At 44.3% G+C, this 20,458-nt stretch overlaps 1 protein-coding gene across 1 annotated transcript; it reads left to right on the forward strand.

Moving 5' to 3' along the window:
- Nucleotides 1-895: 895 nt before the first annotated feature.
- Nucleotides 896-17,324, forward strand: LOC107145599 (putative serine protease 46). Its single transcript, XM_015489618.1, has 5 exons — nucleotides 896-980; nucleotides 4,511-4,688; nucleotides 4,793-5,052; nucleotides 5,983-6,146; nucleotides 17,061-17,324. Exons 1-5 carry the CDS (start codon nucleotides 896-898, stop codon nucleotides 17,322-17,324), a joined length of 951 nt encoding a protein of 316 aa, XP_015345104.1.
- Nucleotides 17,325-20,458: the final 3,134 nt, after the last annotated feature.

Genomic DNA, 20,458 nt, shown 5'->3' on the forward strand with positions numbered 1-20,458 from the left:
GTGCTTGCGCGGCTGGCAGAAACTGCAGCGCTGTAACCCTGCGTCTCTATCCCAGCGCACACTGCAGACTTTCGCCGCGGGGCGATTTGCTGAATAAGCAGTTACCCTCCGTGCGACAAACCTCTCGCGTTTGAGTCCCCGTAGCCGATCCTCGTGCGATGGAAATCCTTCCTCCAGGTTCCGGAGCACCCCACTATTGCTGGAAATTCCTAACAAGATATCCTTTAGCCGTCCTGACTTGTCATACTCCCACACAGTGAAGCAGCACACGGGGGTAATGCACTCCCCTCGCCGCCATCTTCCTATAGTTCCATCATTCTTTTCTGATGCAACCAGTTTTGCACAAAAAGAGGGGAGTTGGTTTGCATTTCAAAGAGCTCGCTCTGTGAGCAGGATTGTAGGAAAGAAGGTCAATGAGGACACTTTGAAGGCCTACCAGGGCTTAAGTAGGAAGCTACTGAGAGTAATGGTCAGAGAGTTGCAGGATAATTCTAAAGGAAAAGGGAGAGGCCAGCAAGGTCTTGAGCTTGGGCCCCAGTAGAGAGCTCTTTCCCAGGTATTGTCAAGGCCAAGGCTGGGCTGGAGGGTCATACTGAGAGCTGAGTTAGGGCTCTGTCTGGGCTCAGTGCTGGGCATCAGCAGTACCATTCCAGGAAGGTTCCTGACAGCAACATCACCTCATGGCCCTGGTAGGGCCTTGCCGTGACCATCCAGTCTCCTTCTCAGAGTCTCGCTGCTACTGCAGCTGGATAAGCCCAACCCTGGGGCAGAAACCCATGTTCTGCTGTCCTGAATAAACCATGAATTCTAGAATCCTCACACAATGGAGATGCCCCGCCTTCCTTGTCCCCACTTTCCATCAAAAGAAACAGTAAGGGCCAAACATCGGCTTGCCATGGCATGTGGGCCAGGGAATCTCCGGGGTTATATCAGACCTGCATTGTTCTCTGCCCGACTTGAGAATCTGCCCTTTGTGGAAGGTAGGACTTCAGGGTGTGGATGGAGGCCAAAGGGGTCTGTCTGCCTGGGCACCTACGTCAGTTGTCCTCGTGCCTGGAGGGCCTCGCTAGGTCTATATCCTGAGGTGTACATCCTCAGCAGACTGAGAGGATGGGTGTGGGCTATGACCTCATGGGGACCTGCCATATGATATGATGTTGGGCCAGTTCCTACTTTTAGGGTGACCATGAGCACATGAGGGAACAAAAATGGAGGAAGAGATTAATACCCATGGAACAGATGAGCTTGTTTGGGAGGACCAGGACCTGTGACAATGGCAGTGTGCCAAGGGAGTGTCCACTCACTCTAGATCGGCACTGGTGAGATGGCTCATAAGGCAGTACCCGTGTCCTGGGGACACCATTCCACAGAAGGGAACCCAGGCCCAGAGAGAGACCTTTGTGGCTTGAGAGTGGAGGAGCCAGGATTCAATACCAGGATTCAGGTGACACCGGAATTCAAAAGATTCTTTGGAAGTGAAAAGTTTGACCACAAGTGACAGAAGACCTCTGGGCTCTTATCCTAAGAGACTACCACTTTAGTCTGCTGGCTGACTTTATGGAGATGGAGGTGACAAGGCCAATACATGCCCTCTGTTGACCAGTGTGAGTGTGAGAAATGACATAGTCCTGCTTAAAAGTGACCTTGCTCTTTCTGACTCTGGGCCTCCAAGGAGAGGTGGAGGACAAGGTTTGCAATGGGATCTGTTTGAGTAACTGGCAGTTTTGTGCCTGGGACCAACTTGATTTGTGACATCTTATACTCCCAAGTATAATCCATCATGGCTCCATCAGATTTGTCTTCTGTCCTTGGTGCTGGCATCCATCTCCAGGCCAGATCCTGCAAATTCTGCATAAGGATTTGGGGATGGAGGTTGAGGTCAGCTCAGTCCTGGACAGGAGTTCTAAGGAGGGGGTGTTCGTTGAGACCTAGGAGCCTACTGAGGGCAGGGAGCATTGGGGAAAAGGCCAGCCCTGCTACCTAGAGCTGTCACTGTGTAAGTGGTGAAGTTCTTCCTGCAGAACTCTGGCTCTCTGGGGCCTTAACTTTATGAGAAAGAAACCGGCAAGCTTCTGGAAGCCCTCACCTTCCTCCCAATGTGAAACAGTCTTGATTGGGGCAGGCTGTAATTGGAGACAAAATAGGTATAGTCATAAACCACCATAGTGTAGGAAAAGGACCAGAAACATGGCTTCTCCTGTGGGAGACAGAAAATAGGACAGCCAGTGGAAAGGGACATGGACAAGAATAGAGCATTAAGCAGGTAAGATAAGATAGTACTCTGTGGATTGGTCTTGAGGGCTCATGGAGTGCCTGTAGATTCCTATGGAAGGTTAAGGGTAAAAGCATCTAGCTGTGGAAGTCTGTGGCAAGGGAACTGTCTATGTACCTTAGTGACAAGAGCCTGGTTCACACCGTATGAAGGAGTCCAAACATCAATGGCCTATGTATTAGTTAGCTTTGAGTTACTGCAGGGAAATACCTGAGATGACCTACTTATGAAGTGAAGAGGTTGAATTAGCTTGCAGTTTTGGAAGTTCAAAATCCAAGATCTGTCAGGGTGGGATGGGAAGAATTGCTTTGTACTCTGGCAAAGGTGACAGATGATGTTCCAGGAGCTGGTGTCCCAGTAATGAGTGCTCACATCTCAAGCCAAGAAGCAGAGAAAGAGAGAAGAGAGTCAGGTGGGGGTCTCTCAGTCTCCTTTGAGGACACGCCCCAATGACCAAAGGACCTCCCACAAGGCCCCACCTCTTAAAGACCCACAGTACCTCCCATCGTGGCACTGCGAGGACCAAGTCTTTACATATTGAGAGGACACTCAAATTACACCAAAGCATAGCAGTTTGTGACCCCCCCCCCCCCCGAGGGATTTCAGTGGGGCAGGGCCAGTAGATGTTTCCACTAACATGCACAGGTCACTTTTGTTATTAGCCTAGTCTGTTTATTATTGTCCCTTCCAACACCTGGGACTCCTCCAGGTGAGGCCAACCAAGCTTCGGCAGCGGCTGCTGGATCCTGTGCTTCTGTTCAGCTCTGCATACCATGCGGCCAGGGAAACAGACTTTCTGTAGCCACGCGACAGTTTGTGGTATGCAGTGTGTCCCACCCTGCCTCTATAAGACATCCGTGATGGCGTGTAACATTTCGTTGACCAATCCAGACTTGACAGCAGCCTATAATAAGAAACCTTTTCATTTTTCTGTAATCTGGGTCTCCAACCCTTCTCCCTTTCTTACCCTTTATAAAGTTCAGTTATTTAAAATCAGTCTAGGGGGACAGGAATAGGAAAGACAGTAGAATGAATGAATTAATGAATCGGACATAACTTTCCTGTGCTCCTATATGAATACACGGCCAGTGTAACTCCACATCAGGATGGGAAGTTATGCTCCACGTATGTACGATATGTCAAAATACACTCTACTGTCACGTATACCTAAAAAAACACAAATAAAAACTTTAGCCCCGGCAGGTCCTGTTTAAAACCTCAATCTTATTTCTAGTTCAGTGCAGCCTCTTCTCCCCCTCCCCTGCCCTTGGGGCCAGTGAGAAGCAAGAAGGGAATGGGCCAGTGCTGCTGGCATGGCCCGTTAATTCCAGGGAGATAACCAGACCAGGCAGTGAGGGGATGGAGAAGAGACAAACAGACACATAAATAGAGAAAAAGCTGGGGATTGGTGGTTCAGCCAACCTATGAAGGGAGTAAGACCAACCACAAGCAAGCTCAGCATGTTTATTATATAAGTTTTATTATTTAAAGGATTATTGTGGAAAAGTTTCTTCAAGGCAAATAGAGCCAAGGTCATGAGTATGACAGCTTAGGATTATCAGCTTGAGCCCATATCTTTCTAGCCTCCCTTCCCCCGCCCTGAATAGCTGGTGTCTGAAACTCAAGGTTAAGAACTGAATAGCTCTGTGGCTGGCACAGAGCCTCCTACTGAACAATAGAAACTGGGCTATCTCTATTGGCACCTTTGCCCTGAGAGTTCTCTAGAGGGGATTCACCTCTGTCACAGGACAGTTTCAAAACCCTTGGTTCAGAGTCTCTGTTCACTCTCTTACATGGTCCCAAGGACCATGCCTCTAGGTTGTAGTCCAGGTCAAGGTGAGCTGGAGTTTTACAATACAACATTAACTATCCATTTCTTTTTGGCCACAACTGACAGGCAACCCTGCTCACTGCTACCCCACCACCTACCCCCTGGTTGACAGCATACCCCTCTGATGACTCTTTCTCCCCTTAAGTCCCCCAGTCATCTGTTCATATGAAATGTGGACATGTATGAGTCCTGGGGTGATGGCTCATAAGAAGCCCTGAAAGCGTTGTCTAGTTCCCACTGTTCGGGGGTTTTCTTTATAATGTGGAGCATTTTGGTCTTTGGTTGAGGTGATGGGAAAGGTCCCTCCCTACATGTGCATGTGGCAGTTGCTGTTCTTTTTCCCAGTCTGCTGTGTCCAGGGGTGTGAGGGTTGCCCTTCGCTGCCCCCTCTCCACCTCTTTCTTTAGGGGCCTGGTTCCAGACTTGCGGTCAAACCAACATTTCCTGCAGGGTGGAGAAAGGAAGGCTGGTGGAGGTGGGCAAGTGGCCATGGCAAGTGAGCATCCTGTTCCTGGGAGTGTACATCTGCAGTGGCTCCCTCATCCACCAACAGTGGGTCCTCACAGCTGCACACTGCCTGCAGAGGTCAGTCGCAGGGGGTCTGGCTGGGTGGCCTTGTGCTTAGCCCCAGTCTCGCTGACCTTGCATGGCCTTGCTGCAGCCATCTGCCTCCTACCCCGGCCCTGCAGATCTAAGGACCCCACAAAGTACTCTGTGAAGGTAGGAGTCCAGCAACGCCCAGATGCCACCACCCAGTTACTGGTCTCTCGCATTGTGATCCATGAAAATTACAGCAATGTTATGTCCCAGGACATTGCCCTCATGAAGCTCAAAGATGCTGTCAACTGGTCCCCCCTTGTCCAGCCCGTCTGCCTCCCTTCTGTCCATTTCAAGCTGATCATTGGCTCCATGTGCTGGACCATTGGGTGGGGACGCCTAAAGGATGAAGGTGAGTGCAGGTGAGAGAAGTCCCAAGACACCTGTCCCTGCAGAGCACAACCCCATCAAAGGCTCATTTGTTCATTTCTTTATTCACTCAGTTACCTTCTGCTAACATTTCCTGAGCACCTACTATGCCACATAGTGTCACTGACTCCTCGAAACATAGACATACACAGTATTCTAGTGCAAAAAAGACAAGGCCTGCATGAACCTCAGTCGAAATCCAATATAATGTCCTGACCCTGCAGCATGGCAGGAAGTTAATTATTGGCTGTGAATGGGGTTCTGTGTCTACAGGTCTCCAGATCCCTGATTTCAGGAGGTCTTGAGGCCTTGAGGAGGCCTTTTTAGTCATAGGTGCTCTGATTACCTTGAGGCACCCAAAATTCCCAGAGATCTGACCCCTGTTGGTGCTATCTGAAGTTGAATGTCTGGGAGCCTTCATGGGGTTCTGCCTTTCAGGAGTGTCTCACCTGAGCGTCTCACCTTATCAGGTGGCTACAGAGCAGAGGTCACCCTCACAGAAGCTGAATAGGAAGTCCGTGCCTGGTTGTCATTCCAAGCCCCTAGAGAATCTTTTTGCTTAATTTTCTTTTTTCCTTCTTCCTTCCCCCCCCTCTCTTAATCAGTTATACATGACAGCAGAATGCTCTGCAATTCATTGTACACAAATGGAGCACAATTTTTGACTTTTCTGGTTGTACCCAAAGTAGAGTGACACCATTTGTGCAATCATACATGTACCTAGGGTAATGATGTCCCATCTCTTTATGAGCTGGGACCTTTTCAATAATCAGGCTCTAAGCGGAGGCCTTTGTAAATTGCCAACCCAGGAAATGGCCTGCTTCTTAGTAGTGAATATGGACAACTCTGAGCTGGAAATATTCCAAAAAGCTGAGGCAATGACAAGGCAAGATCTCTCTCTCTCTCTTCTCAGTGGCCCAAAAGTCCCCCTATAGTCTTCAGGAGGTGGCTGTCAGGATCATACACAATAATTTCTGCAATCAACGGTACCAGTTCCTCCTTTCCAAGGACCAGAAGCAGTTCATCGGGGATGACATGCTGTGTGCCAGCTCAGAATTGGGCTCAGACACTTGCCAGGTGTGGAATGTGTGGATGGGGCAGGGAGGAGGTTTTCTGGGGTCAAGCCTTCCTCACCACCTGGCCCTGGGAGACTCAGTAGGAACCTCCTTCCACTGAGCCTCAGTTTCCCATCCATAAATTGGGGTGCCCTGACCACAATGATGGCAATAATGGTAGTACTTCTCAGGTCATTTTAATGCTTCTGAACATTAGCCACATGCATCTTGCCTCTTGCATGGAAGGTCATAGGTTGTATTAACTTTCATCTTAATTCTGATTGCCAAATTATTTTCCAAAGCGGTTCTTTGAAAAGAATATGATACATAATCTTTCAGCATTGTTTGAGTCACATTGCTCCATATCTTTGCCAGCTTTGGGTATCGTCAGACTGTAAAGTGTTTTCCATTATGATAGATGAGAAATGGTTCCCCAATTGTGCATGTCTGCAATTTCCAGTGTGGTTGTACATTTTTCTGTGTATTCACTCTTCATGATTCCTCTTCTAATAATTGCTTACCCATATACTTTGTACATGTTTCTTCTTGTCTTTTTAGCTTTATATTCTGGATGCTAATTCTATGTATAGCAAATACCTTTGCCTAGCTTTCCATTTGGCTTTTCACTTTTAATGCTGTCCTTTGCTGAGAAGCCATTTAGATTCTATTATAGTCAACTATTTCATATTTTCCTTTCTGGCTTATGTTTTTTGTGTCTTATTTAAGAAATCCTGGGCTGGGGATGTGGCTCAAGTGGTAGCGCGCTCGCCTGGCATGCGTGCGGCCTGGGTTCGATCCTCAGCACCACATGCAAACAAAGATGTTGTGTCCGCCAAGAACTGAAAAATAAATATTAAAAAATTCTCTCTCTCTCTCTTAAAAAAAAAAAAAAGAAAGAAATCCTTCCTTTTCCCGAGTTCCATTCTATCTTTTGTTCCAAAAAGTTTGGAAATTTCAGTTTCCACAGTTTGAATGCATGTGGCATTATTTGTGAATGGTGGAAGGTAGGGAACTATTTTCATTTATTTCCTCACATGGACCTCCAATTATCCAAGTGGCGGTCACTAAAACAAAACAAAACAAAACCAAAAAACATTTCCTGCATTGACTGTAAGCTCTCTCATCAATCTTTTATAGATCCAGGGCTAACTTTGTGAGTTAATCTAGATAATTTACTTTTGGCCTTTCTTTATTCCTTTCTAATGCAAGTATCAGAGGCTATAAATTTACCTCTAAATACCTCTTTAGCTTTGTGCTATGAATCTTGATATGTAGCCTTTTTTGATTTCCATAAATTCCTAGTAGTCATAAAATTATTTCTATAGTAGTATCAGTTAGGGGGAACATACCAAAACTTCTTGGCTTATATTTTTTAATGTTCATTTCATTATTTTCCATTTCTATTAATTTGTCTGCTTTTTTTGGGTGTGATTTGGTTGTCTTTTTATACCGTCTTGAACAAAAAAGTTCAATTATTCTTGTTCTGTGTTTGATGTAATTATGATTGTGAAATTACCCTTGATTTGAACTTTGAATGTATCTCTTAATTTTTGTACTGTTGTGATTCCATCATCTCCACTTTTATTTTAAAATTTGTTTTGTGATTTGGAAAAAAATGCATACATTTTATTTCTAAAAAAAGAAACACATAAATGTAAATTAGACTCTCCTATAATCAAACTACCTAGAAAATTAATTAACTTAAAATTAACTTTAATTAATTAACTTAAATAAAATTAACTTATTAATTAACTTAAGATTATTTAGTTTATATCCCTAATAATACTCTCTGTACACAAATATCCTAAATAAGTTTTTTTTTCTTTTTAGTTTTGACTTTTTTTTTTTTTAGTTGTAGTTGGACACAATACCTTTATTTTATTTATTTATTTTTATGTGGTGCTGAGGATTGAACTCTACCACTGAGCCACAACCCCAGCCCCTCGATTTGACTTTTAACAAAACCTAAGTATATAGTTTTTAATCCCCAACTTTTAAATTTTCACTTGCAATATATCTTGGATTTCTTTTTATGTCTATATATTTAAATATATTCTAATCTCCTTAATTACTGAATAGTATTTTTCTTATTTGGCTACAGCATAATCTACTTAACCATTCTCCTGTTGATAGACATTTGAGCTCATTTCAATTTTTTTAACCATTCCAGAGTAAAAATCTTCATTCACGTATCTTCACATTTGTTATCAGATACTGTTAGGTTTATTAGTAGATCTTGACAAATAAGTTTCCCCAGAGATTTAGTTCACTTATATTAACACCAGCAGCAAATGCGTGCCATTTTCCCATATCATCACTAGCAGTTAGCAGTATCTTTAGCTTTTTATCTGTTCTGAGGATCAAGCCCAGTGCATCATTCATGCTGTTTTAGTCAACTTTTGTGTCACCATGACCAAATGCCTGATAAGAACAACTTAGAGGAGGGAGATTTTATTTGGGGCTCATGGTTTCAGAGGTCTCAGTCCACAGACAGCCTAATTCATTGCTCTGGGCCCAAGGTGAGGGAAAGGGCTTAGCGGAGGAAAGTTGCTCAGCTTATGGTGGTTTCAGGAAGGAAGAGTGGGAGGAAGAGGGAGAGAGTGGCAGGAAAGGGCTCTAGGAAGAACAACCCTTTTGGGGCATGCCCCAGTGACCTACCTCCTCCAACCATTATAGTTGCCACTCAGTCCATTCAAACTAGGATGGACTGAGGCTGGGGATGTGGCTCAGCAGTAGAGTACTTGCCTAGCATGTAGGGGCTATGGGCTCATTCCCCAGCACTATACAAAACAAACAAGCTAGGGTGGACTGAGGAAGTTACAGCTCTCATAATCCAATCATTTGCCTCTGGATATTTCTGCATTAACAAAAACTTTTGGGGGACACCTCATATCCAAACCACAAAACGTGCTAAGCATGAGCTCTACTTCAGCCCTATTTTAACTTTTGTTCTTTTGGTAGACTAAAATTTTTATCTTGTTTTGGTATTGATTTTATGAAATTGAATTATCTCTAGGCGTGGACTTGGCATGGGGTCGGGGGTTGGACTCGTGTTATGATAGGTCTTTCTCCCGATGCTTTAACCTTGGCAGGTTCAGAAGACAAGGTTAGCAGGACTGGATGGGAGGAGGGGAGCTGAAGGTGGGGAAAGGAGAGCACAGTGCTTACTTCTCCCTCCCTCTGGCCAAAGCCCCAGATAGCAGTGAACAAAAGTTTTACAACGTTGTGATTATTACATGGAAATGGAAGTTCTGATTTCTGAATTGAGATGTTTATGTGATGATATAATCATAGCTCTTAGGATCACATTAATCATAATGAGCAAATATTTCTGTTTTTACCCACCTGGATCAGGGAAAAAACTCTCCTAAATAAAATTTAAAGGGACAAAGGGAGTTCAAATAAATTAATCACTTTGTCCAACATACCATTTCACTTTTACCTGCCTTTTCCCCCTGTTCTCATATTGAACTCCTTTTATTTCTATTGGGTTATATAAACTCTGGATATTATATTCTATAGTAATTAATGGCAAAAGAGCCATTTTTTTCAACTTAATTTCAAGTGCTTCATAAACATTTATATTTATGTGAATATGTATATGTACATATGAATAGACACTATAAAACAAATATTGGTAAAATATTGACAATTAGTGAACCAGGGGGGAAAGAGTGTATTTGTGACTTTTCTGTAAGTCTCAAATTATTTCAAAATTAAAAGCTACCAAAAAACTCTGGGCACTGGAAGTTTCAACCTTTGTAAAATGCTCTACAATGTTTTACTCTTTTTGTTCAATGTGGGTTTCCCCCCATGGAATTATATAAATTTTTATTTTTACTTATCACTTTTTCCTTTGATGAGTTTATTTTTTTCTGAGCTCAGAAATACCTCTTGTAATCATTTTTTCATTATGTTTTAATTTATCTCTTTAAATACTTTAATTTTTATTTATCTGGAAGATTGAGAGAAGGAATCTAGCTTTATTTTTCTCCAAATGGATAGCCAGTTTATATAAATATATTTCATTGAACATTAGTGTTTTTAGGTAATAATTTAGAAATGCTCCCTTTATTATACTCTAAATTCACATCTCATTTTGGTCATTTCTTTCCCTTATAGCCTCATCCATATTCCACCACCAATTTTTTAAAAATACTGTATCTTTATAATTATTTTTGTTTGCGGTATGGCAGAGATTCTGTCATTATTCTTCATTTAAAGGATTTACCTGGGGTCAGGTGCCCTGTTGCATGTCTGTAATTCCAGTGGCTCAGGAGGCTGAGACAGGAGAATCACAAGTTCAAAGCCAGTCTCAGCAACTTAGGCTCTAAGTGACTCAATGAGACCCTGTCTCTAAATAAAATACAAAAAAAGCCTGAGAATGTGGCTCAGTGGTTAAGTTACCCTGCTTTCAATCCCTGATAAACAAACAAACAAACAAAAAGAACTTACCTGGATATTCATTCTAATTAAACAATCTTAGAATAACATAAAAAAGAAAATCACTTGGAAACTTTTTGTGGAAATTAATAGATCAATTGAGGGCAAACTATCTTTTTATTTTACTTTTTTTCTATATGTCCCCAAAGCAAGAATTTATAGCTTTTTTCATATCCTTATTGCAAACTGCTTCTTAAGTTTATTTCTAGTTATTATATATTATGTCCTTATTGTGAGCAATATGTTTTTTCATTGCATTTGTATATTAATTTTTTTGTGTATTTACTTGGTAATGAACAACCTTCCTGGATCTAGTTGATTTTCATTAATTTTGTAGGCCCAGAGACATATCTGCAAATAATGCTGAATTTACCTCCTTTTTTCAATATGTGTGCCTCTTCATTCTTTTTCTTGCCTAATTGCAATGTCCAGAACTCTATTCCAGAACCTTTGTTGTCTTCCATGAGTCATTGTCATTTAATTTTTAGTAGGTTGCTTGCATTTATAAAAGTGGGTGCTATTTTTTTTTCCAAAATACCTGAGGACTGTCCTTTAATCTATTTATCAGGAAGATTGTTTTATGGTTTTGTCCCCATCTTGAATTTTGGGTTGATTTTTTCCCCCTTTGATCCACTTCTTTAGTGGTTTAGAAGTTACGTATGTATATTTCGTTCTGCTACTGGTCACCTACTGTGGTTTAGATATAGTCTGTGTTCCCCTAAGGTCCATCCTGTTGGCGGGGGGCGGGGGGGGGACGACTTGGTTCACAGAGTGGAGCTATTGGGAGATAGTGAAAACTTTGAGAGGTGAGACTAATGGCAGGATCTTAGGTCACTGGACACATTCTCTTGGAAGTTAATTCTCATGCAACCCCTTGAGTCCTTTGAAGAGATTGTTAAAAGAGGAAAAAACCAGCCCTGGTTCTGTTTCTGCTTCCTGACTTAAGAGGTAATCACTGGCCTGACATACACTTCCACCATTACCATCTGCCATTGGCTATGGCCCTCATCAGAACTAAGTCAATGCAGGCACGATGATTTTGAGTCTCTAGAACTGTGAGCTTAAAAAAAAAAAAAGGCACATTTTCTTCATGTGTAATCTGTGTCAAGTATTTCACTGTGGCAACAAAAAGCTGATTAATTCATCATCTTATATTTTGACACATAAACGCACCTTCAAAAGTGAATTAACATCAGTGTCCATAGCTGGTTCTTAGTGAAGCCAGAACCATCCTGCCATTTCCATCTACTAGACCCTGGCTCCCACACCTCCTTGTTAAAAACACTCTGGAGCCCAACTGGCTGAACTCTAATCACATTTGAGTTTTCAATGGACCCTCTAGAGCTTTCCTGGCCTGCAATTTAGTCGTGATTTCACGTTTCTATGTTTTTTACTTTTTTCATTGCTTTGGGTACCTCTCCCCCAAACTTCCTGGAATCACAGCTTTGCTTTTGCGCATCACTGACCTTCACGGAAGTGTTCTCACACCTTACCAAAAAGCATTTCATGGTCTAATTTGACATATAATCTGTTGAGGAGAGGGCGGTTCCTTTCTGTTGTGCTGTGGTGCTTATTTCAGGAGTAAATGTTCTGCTCTATCAACACATTTTCTGCAGCCTTCAAGATGACTGTTTGCTCTAACCCCAGGTTCTGGGCACATTCATCATGCCCACTGACCTTGTGTTCCAAGATGGCCCCTTCTTGGTCATGATGTACTTTTGTTTCATTCATCTGCTGAATTTAGATTCATAATGTCATTTTTAGAACGTATTTTAAGAATTAAACTTTTTGGCTTTGAAGTCCTTATTATCCTGGACATAAAAGACGGAAGTCCTCTAGTCCTCTAATACTGTTCTTTATGTGGAAACATTTTTTTTTTAACAAGTGAAAAAAAAATGCCTCTTGGAATAAAGGCTTTTTTTTTCTTTTTTCTTTTTGGTACTGGGTATTAAACTCAGGGGTGCTAAATCACTGAGCTATATACTCAGCACTTTTTATTTTGAGACAGGGTCTCAGTAAGTTGCTTAGGACCTTCCTAAGTTGCTGAGTTTGGCCTCAAACTTGCAATCCTCCTGCCTCAGCCTCCTGGGTTGCTGGGATTACAGGCTTGTGCCACCTCACCTGACTGGAATAAAGCTTATAAGCTAATGTGTGCTATTAAAAATAGAGTTTTTTTAATAATATCTTTATTTTATTTTATTTCTTTTTATGTGGTGCTGAGGATCGAACCCAGTGCCTCACACATGCTAGGCAATCTCTCTACCGCTGAGCCACAACCCCAGCCCCAAAAAATAGAGTTTTAATATTTGACAAAATGCATAAAGAAACAAATGCATAAACACATTCTTGTTACATTAAGGCAATATTTAAACTATTCCCAGAAGTCTCAGTGAAACAACAGCATAGGTTTTCAGCTTTAACTTAGCTAATATTGCACTTGGTAAGACCATTTAAGGTTTCTGACATCCTAAAAAGCCTAATAGCTGGGTTTAATTTACTATATCCAATAGACACTGTGTGCTGGACCCTGAGATAATGTCAGGCTCAGGGAAAGTACTGGCCTCAGCAAACAAGCAGCCCCGAGTAGTACAGTCCATCAGTCCATGCCAAATGATCTACAGAACCTTTTTTTTCCCTCCTCCAGTGAGGCTGGCTCTTCTTTAAGGTGAGTAAAGGAAATAATTATTCCCTTTTTTGAGTTAAAGTATCAGGGCTATGTATGCTTCACTTGAAAAACATTTGCCCATGTTCTGGAGCATTTGAAATGAAATAAATTGGATATCTCCTTGGATATTGGATAGAAGTTGATTGGGAAACTGCATAGACCCAGCAACTCAGGAGGCTGAGGCAGGAGGATCTCAAGTTCAAGGCCAACCTGGACACCAACTTATCGACCATGCAATGAAAAGGAATAGGGGTATAACTCAGGGGTAGAACATTTGCCCAGCATATGCAAGGCCCTGGGTTCTAGGACTAGCACTGCAATAATTAAACAAAAAAAACCAAACACATAGACATGTTTTCCTTTGAGGAGTCATTCTTGGGTAATATGTTGTTTTGTTAAACGTATTTTAGGGGAGGGAGGAGAAGAGGGAAGAGGAGGGGGAATGGGGACTGAAATCAAATTCCAGGCAAAAGGAACCTAAATACTCTGTATAAAGATAATGCTCTAATTTAAAAAATGCATTTTAGACAAGAGCTAAACTTTGTTCACTTTAGGCCCGTGGCTTTGCAATATGTAGTGTTCTTGTGTTTCAATATTCTAATTATAGATTTTAATTCTGTTTGTAATTTAATACTTTAGAAACTTATTTTCCTCTGATGGGGTTGTTCAAATTTTGTTAACTGAGTTCTGGTTTTATTTTGCTATGGTAGGAGGTTGTTCACATACAATGTCCACCCATCTGTCTGTCTCTCTACTATTCTCTCTGGGTTTCACTCTTTCTCTGGGCCCCTAGCATCCAGGGGATCATACAGTCAGGCAAGGACCCCCCATACTGTAATTGGAGGCTTGATGATTACAGGCTTGATTTTCTCCTTCAGCTTCCTCTCAAAAGGCTCTCTACTCAGATATATTCAATACACATCCTTGAAGACGTCTGCATTTTTGAACAATACTGTTGCTCAATATCATTTGCACAAATGATATTGTGCTACATATCACCTCTTCTAATTTCTTGAGGAATCTCAATTTGTTAAGATATTCACATTGAAAATAGTTTTATTCTTTGAAATCATCATAGTCCCCCCTCAACATGCCCATTGACAGTCAAATCTTCCTTCCTCACCCAATCATCATTTTGAGCAGAGTTCATAGTTTTTAGTTACTCTCAGCTACTAAATACCTGTCCTATTAAAAGTCCTGATTGATTCAAGAAATTATTTCTTCTTTGTATACCTCCATCTCCTTCCTCTGATGTGAACCCTGCCTCACCCAGAGGCCAGGGAGATGTATCTCCTGGCAGCGAGAGCCCTGTCTCTCCTGTAGCTCTCTTCCCTACTTGACATTTTTACCAGTTCCTTAGATTCGCTAAATATCGACCTCTGGTTGTCAGAAAGCAAATACCCCATCTTAATCCATCATCTATCTTCCATGATATTTGGTGTCTTTCACCAAAGATAGCCTTCATTTATATATATATAGTGTCTTTCCTGCACCCAATTATATATATATATATATATATATATATATATATATAATTCACCTCAAGATAAGGCTCCATATGGTTTTTCTTTGTTTTTTGGTACTAGGGATTGAAGCCAGGGGAGCTTTACCACTGAGCCACATTGCTAGCTCTTTTATTTTCTATTTTGAGACAGGATCTTGCCAAGTTGCTGAGGGCCTGGCTAAGATACCAAGTCTAGCCTCCAATTTTCTATCTTCCTGCCTCAGTCTCCTGAGTCCCTGGGAGTACAGGCCTGCGCCACCATGCTTGGCCCCATGCTTCAGCTTCATCGATTTCATTTTTCACATTTAGAGTTTTAATTCCTCCAGAGCATGTTTTGGAGGATCCAACTTCATTTTCCTTCTCTATCTGGTGAGCCAATTTCTCTGCCATCTACGGCAGAGTCCTTCTTTCCAGTAGACGTGATACCTTCTGTAACACACGTCAAGTCCCCTCAGGCCTGCGCATCAGGTTGTGGGCTCTCCATTGCCCCATGGGTATATTTTTATGTTTACACAACAATCCTACCCAGTTTCTATAATTAGAAACTTTGAAAAAAATCTGTCTGAGGCTGGGGTTGTGGCTCAGTGGTTGAGCACTTGCCTTGCATGTGTGGGGCACTGGGTTCCATCCTCAGCACCACATTTAAATAAATAAATAAATAAATAAATTTTGTCCTTTATGGACTACTATCCTTCAATATCATTTTAGAATCAGATTGTCAAGTTCCTAAAAAATTCCTGCTCTTATTTCAATTGAAATTGCTTAATTTTTAGGGATTAACGTAAGAATTGACATATCATTTTTAATTGTTGTTACTCTGTATAGAATATAAACAAAAGAATATTTCTAAAATATGTGTGGAGAAGAAAGAATAAAACCACCACCATCTATTCACCAACCACATTGCCTAAGAAACAGCAGCTTAGAGACGTGTGCAGCTTCTATGTGGCGGTTCCTGGGTCTCAACTGGAAGGGTCCCACTGCCTGGGCTTTTCTGCTTGCTGGTGAGGGCTCTCTGGGCCTCAGCTTCTTTGTGTGCTAGGCAGTATTTGGAGGAGCCAGGAACTTCTGTAGGCTGTTATTTGAGGGGTGGCTTGAAAAGTAGTTTCCTCCCGACAGAATCTGTTTGTTTCTGCCAGGTGCCTGAGAGTATGACCAGCCCAGAACGACTTTTAGTGACATCCCCTCTCAGCTAGGTTTTTTGAATCGTTCAGACGGTGTGAACCCGAGTTCCACATTCACCTGAGAAGCAGTTTCCAGTTCATGCTTCCTCTGAGGCTGTAATCCTTTGTAGAGGTGTAGCTTTTTGCAAGAGCTCTCCTCCTATGTACCCCTCCTGGCTCTCTTTTATGCCTTTCTTGCATCCAAGAACAAGGCTATGAAACTGAAGTGCAGCTCACTGGGTTTGGGGCAAAAGCCATCTTCTGGGCTCTACTGACCCCTCTGGGTTCCAGCTCCCACGTAGGTTTTGGGCTCTGAAGAGTCTTCACTTTCTTGTCAGCTCATTCATGTATCAAACTAGCCAGCAGGAGAGGAGAGAGCCCTGTGCTCTGTGAGGTAGCAGGGGCCCTTCAAACCCTGCTGGCCTCACATGCATAAAATAATCATTTAAAAAAAATCTCACTGTTTTAGTGATATCCAGCAAGAAAGTCCATTAGGGTATCTTGTCCTCTATATTACAAGAAATCAATTCTGAGTTGACATTTTTTTACATTCAGTTGTCTCATCTGTGAAGAGTGGCATATCTGTGCACTAATGCAGGTCTTCTGTTATATTCTCAGGCAGATCTTTATTATTTTTTCCTTAAGTGTTTTATGCAGTCTTCTTTAGATTAAGTCCAGTAAATCTTGGTATGCATTACATTAAAAAAAAAAAAAAGAGCTTTTTTTTTTTTCAACATTATAGTAGAATGTAAAGAAAGTTTAAAAAAATCTTAGGAAACCCACCATTACCAGAAATTACAGGCCTTATCTTTTGACATACATCCTTGTAACATTATCCTTAGCTGTGCACCCATTTTTGCACAAAAGAGGGGAGCAGGTTTGCATTTCAGAGAGCTCATTCTGTGAGCTGGATTGTAGGAAAGAAGGTCAACGAGGACACTTTGGAGGCCCACCAGAGCTTAAGGGGAAACTCCTGGGGGTTATGATCAGAGAGTTAGCAGGATAAAGCTAAAGGATTATGGAGAGGCCAGTGCTGAGCTCATGTGTCCTAGAGCAGGTTCATAGCCAAGTTGCATCCTGGGGGACAGCACAAGCCTACGCCAGTTCATGCTCAGGGGGCCTCCTGCTACCATCTCAGGCCTCTTTTTCTTTCCTCTGCAGGAGAACTCCGGCAGCTCCCTTGTTTGCAAATTGAACAACACCTGGATCCAGATGGGGATAGTGAGCTGGAGCTATCGATGTGGTGGGCGCCATCGCTACCCTGGCATCTACACCAGCACCCCACACTTTACCCGCTGGATCAATAAGCAGGTTGTTGGCCTGAGGTTCGCCAGCACCATCAGAGATGGCGCAACCGTCCTGAGCTTTCCCTTCCTCGCTGGCTGTATCCTGCTGGTCTCCTTGGGCTCCCTGTGGCTCCTGTGAGTGGTGTTTCTAGGATAAAGACTCCTGCGGCTGCTCTCCCTCCTCTCTACTCTGCCCTGGGGAAGAAGTGGAGACCAAAAGTTGAATAAGACATCATCATTGAGTGACTTTGGGGGAGAACCCTAGACCTACTATTCCTTTAAAGCTGTTCAATGAAGATGCTCTTGAACTTGGAGCCACTGAGTTTGCCTCTTCTTGCCTTTGACCAGAGTCCTCTAGAACCCTCCTCACCAGTAGCAGGCCTGGTTGTCCTCTATCAAACTGTGCCTTTCCTGAAAGCCTCGTCCCGTGTCTGTCTTATGCTGGAATGTGTGACTTTGGCATGATGGTTCCCCTCTTTTGGCTGCAGTTTCCTCCTCTGCCACATAGGGGCCGGAACCACTGCTTAGTCACCCCAGTACCCCTCCATCCTGAGGCCCTCCCCTGGGTCAATAAGAAGAATTTTCTCTTAGGCCTTCCTATGAAGGCTGGCTTCTTCCCCAGAAAAAGTGGCCAGATCACAGACCTGTGCTTGTGGACAGTGCTCTGGAACCCGCCGGCCTCTCCCACTCCTTATGTCCCCCTACAGGTCTGCACAACCTGACCAGGTCCTCCCTCCCTAGCAGGAGTGGGTGATGACAGAAGAGTGCGTGGTAGGATGAATGTGTTAAGTGATTGTGTGAGTTTCTGAGCTGCTTCAGTAACCTCCATCAGACTCCAGATAGCAGGAAACTGGCTCAAACTAGCCAGCAGGAGAGGAGAGGGCCCTGTGCTCTGTGAGGTAGCAGGGGCCCTTCAAACCCTGCTGGCCTCACATGCAGAACAGCCAGCCACCTTTCCCCTCAGGGAACCAGAGGGCATTCGCTGTCTTTTCAGATTGAAGTCCCACCAGTGCGGGATCCGAGGAGGTCTCCCGAAGGGAAAAGGGGACCTCACTCAGCCCTGACAGGTTCTTGACTTATAGCATAGAAAGGAATTTCAGGACATGTGAATAGAGGCATAGGCCTGGGGAGTGAAGGTGGGTGTTCATGGGGCTTTTAGATTTAAAGCTACAGTCCCTCTTTCCTTCCCTTTCTACTTGTCCTTAGGTCTTCTATCCTACCTCAGGAACAATGCATGGGCTGCTCAGGTGCCTCCCATGTCTGCAGGCCCTGACACACGTAGAAAGTCCTGGCTTGATTGAGCTTTTACCTTGACTTCTATTAGTCTGGAGTTTCCCAATAGCTTTGAACCAAAGCTTCTCCTCGGATCCCCAACATTACTTAAAGGTATTACCCATCTGCATCACTGAACCACCAAACCTTTACCAGATTCCAACAAAGTGACCGTGCTCCCACTGTGGTCTAATGGCCAACGTCACTCCTCTGTGGAAGGACTCTTTACTTGGGTCACTTTCCTCTACAGGTGAATCTGTGAAGTAGGAGTCTTGCTGAGGAGGTAAGAGTTGCTAAAAAGGATGCACTTTAAAAATCACTATTTAAACCATACGGATCTGCTTAATCGTGCTGCCCTAGGGCAAAGGCCCCCTGCAATTAATTACCAGGCAGGAGGGAAAGTAGGCTTTTGGAGCTCCTGGACGCCACCCCCCCAGGGATGTGCATTCTATCTCAATGGACACCAAGAAGTCAGGTGGAGCGACTCTAGCCTAGCGCTGCAAGGAAGGCAGGCGAGGGTCTGAGGAGGGCGGAGGTGAAAACTGGGAGCCAGGGCAGGGATCCCTGGGGTGCGTCGCGGCGCCGGGGTGGTGTCTGCCGAGCCGACTGGGGGCGCCATCGGAAGAGGAGCCCGTGGAGCGTCGCTGCCATCCGGGATGCAGCCCTGGTGGTGGACGGCGGCGGGCTGGCAGGAACCCCAGGACCTCCGCGCGCTGCTCCTGCTCCTGCTGCTTCAGCTGTTGTCGCCGCAACTGGCGGGTGAGGGGACCTCGGTCTCCCCCGGCTCGCCAGCCGCCGGCCGCCCCGCCTCCTCTCACCCGCTTTCTCCCCGCAGGCTGCTCACGTGCAGAGGAGCCGCCAGGGGCGCCGTTCTCCAGTGCCTTGAGCGACCCGGGCACCCCCAGCACCTCCAGCACCCCCAACCCCACGAACGGGTCTCAACTTCCACCGCAGAGCACGACCGCTTCCAGCACCCAACCCCAGGTGCTGCCGCCGAGTGAGTACTGTGCGCTCCCGCTGGTCAACTTTGGCCCACGGGGCTGAAGGGACAGGGGAGGAAGAGACCGGGAGGAGTGGAGCAGAACGACCTCCTCCGCAAGTATTTGTTGAGAAAGTTCTGTGGCCAAACCTTTGGTCCTGTCCTCGCAGGTCTCCCTGCTGGTGCTGTGGGGCAAGGCACCCAGGCTCCATGCCACCAGCTGGCTGTGGGGCAGGTGCCCACCCTTGCTCCAAGTCCTGTCCCAGCCTGACCCTGACTTGGGCTCCCAGCCTGGACCTCAGTGGCCTGCAAGCATAGCTTGGGTGGGGGAACTGTGTGAGCCTTCCCGTGGAGTCCCAGAACACACGTGTAGATGTTCCCCTGAGCAGTGGTCTTTAGCTGAGAACAATGTGTGAAATATTTAAACTGGGGCTAAGAGCATTCACTTCAACCACCTCAGAAAATCTCCCAAAAGAGACCATGCAGTATTCTGTACAGTGCATGCCCCCAGTCACTTTCCTGTGTTATCCTTTAGGAATGCTGCTCAGGACTGGGGGGTGGAACTCAGTGGAGCAGCCTTGACTAGCATGTGCAAAGCCCTGGGTTCCATCCCCAGTGCTGCAAATAAATCATAAATAAATAAAAATGCTGGTCGTGGCCCATTTACCTTGATTTCACAATCCACTGATCTATTTGGAGTGGGACTCCTGGGATGCTGGATATGTTCATTTCAATTTAAAACAAAACAACTTTTCCAAAGTATAAGCTGCAGCAATTGGCTCTCCCACCTGCAGTCGGGGAGCATTCTAGGGAAATCATCCTGAGGGACACTCAACGCTACAGATATCTAATTTTTGCCAGGCGCATGTGCAGAGAGCAGAACCTCATTGTGCCTTCAGTCTGCATTTCCTTGGGCATCAAGAGGCTGAGCAGCTCCTGTGCTCCTGTACCCCTGGGCTTTGCTCCTCGGGCTGTGCCTCTTCATGCACACTGCCTGTTTTTCTGTTGGATTACTCACCTTT

This window comes from Marmota marmota, unplaced genomic scaffold (genome assembly GCF_001458135.2).
Source record: "Marmota marmota marmota unplaced genomic scaffold, marMar, whole genome shotgun sequence".
NCBI lineage: Eukaryota > Metazoa > Chordata > Mammalia > Rodentia > Sciuridae > Marmota > Marmota marmota.

Excerpts from the sequence above, each read along its gene's own strand:
- LOC107145599 (XM_015489618.1), top strand. The coding sequence starts at position 896 with ATGGCATGTGGGCCAGGGAATCTCCGGGGTTATATCAGACCTGCATTG. Across the intron at positions 981-4,510 it reads GAATCTGCCCTTTGTGGAAG|GGGCCTGGTTCCAGACTTGC; the intron begins GTAGGACTTCAG and ends CTCTTTCTTTAG. Across the intron at positions 6,147-17,060 it reads TGGGCTCAGACACTTGCCAG|GAGAACTCCGGCAGCTCCCT; the intron begins GTGTGGAATGTG and ends TTTCCTCTGCAG.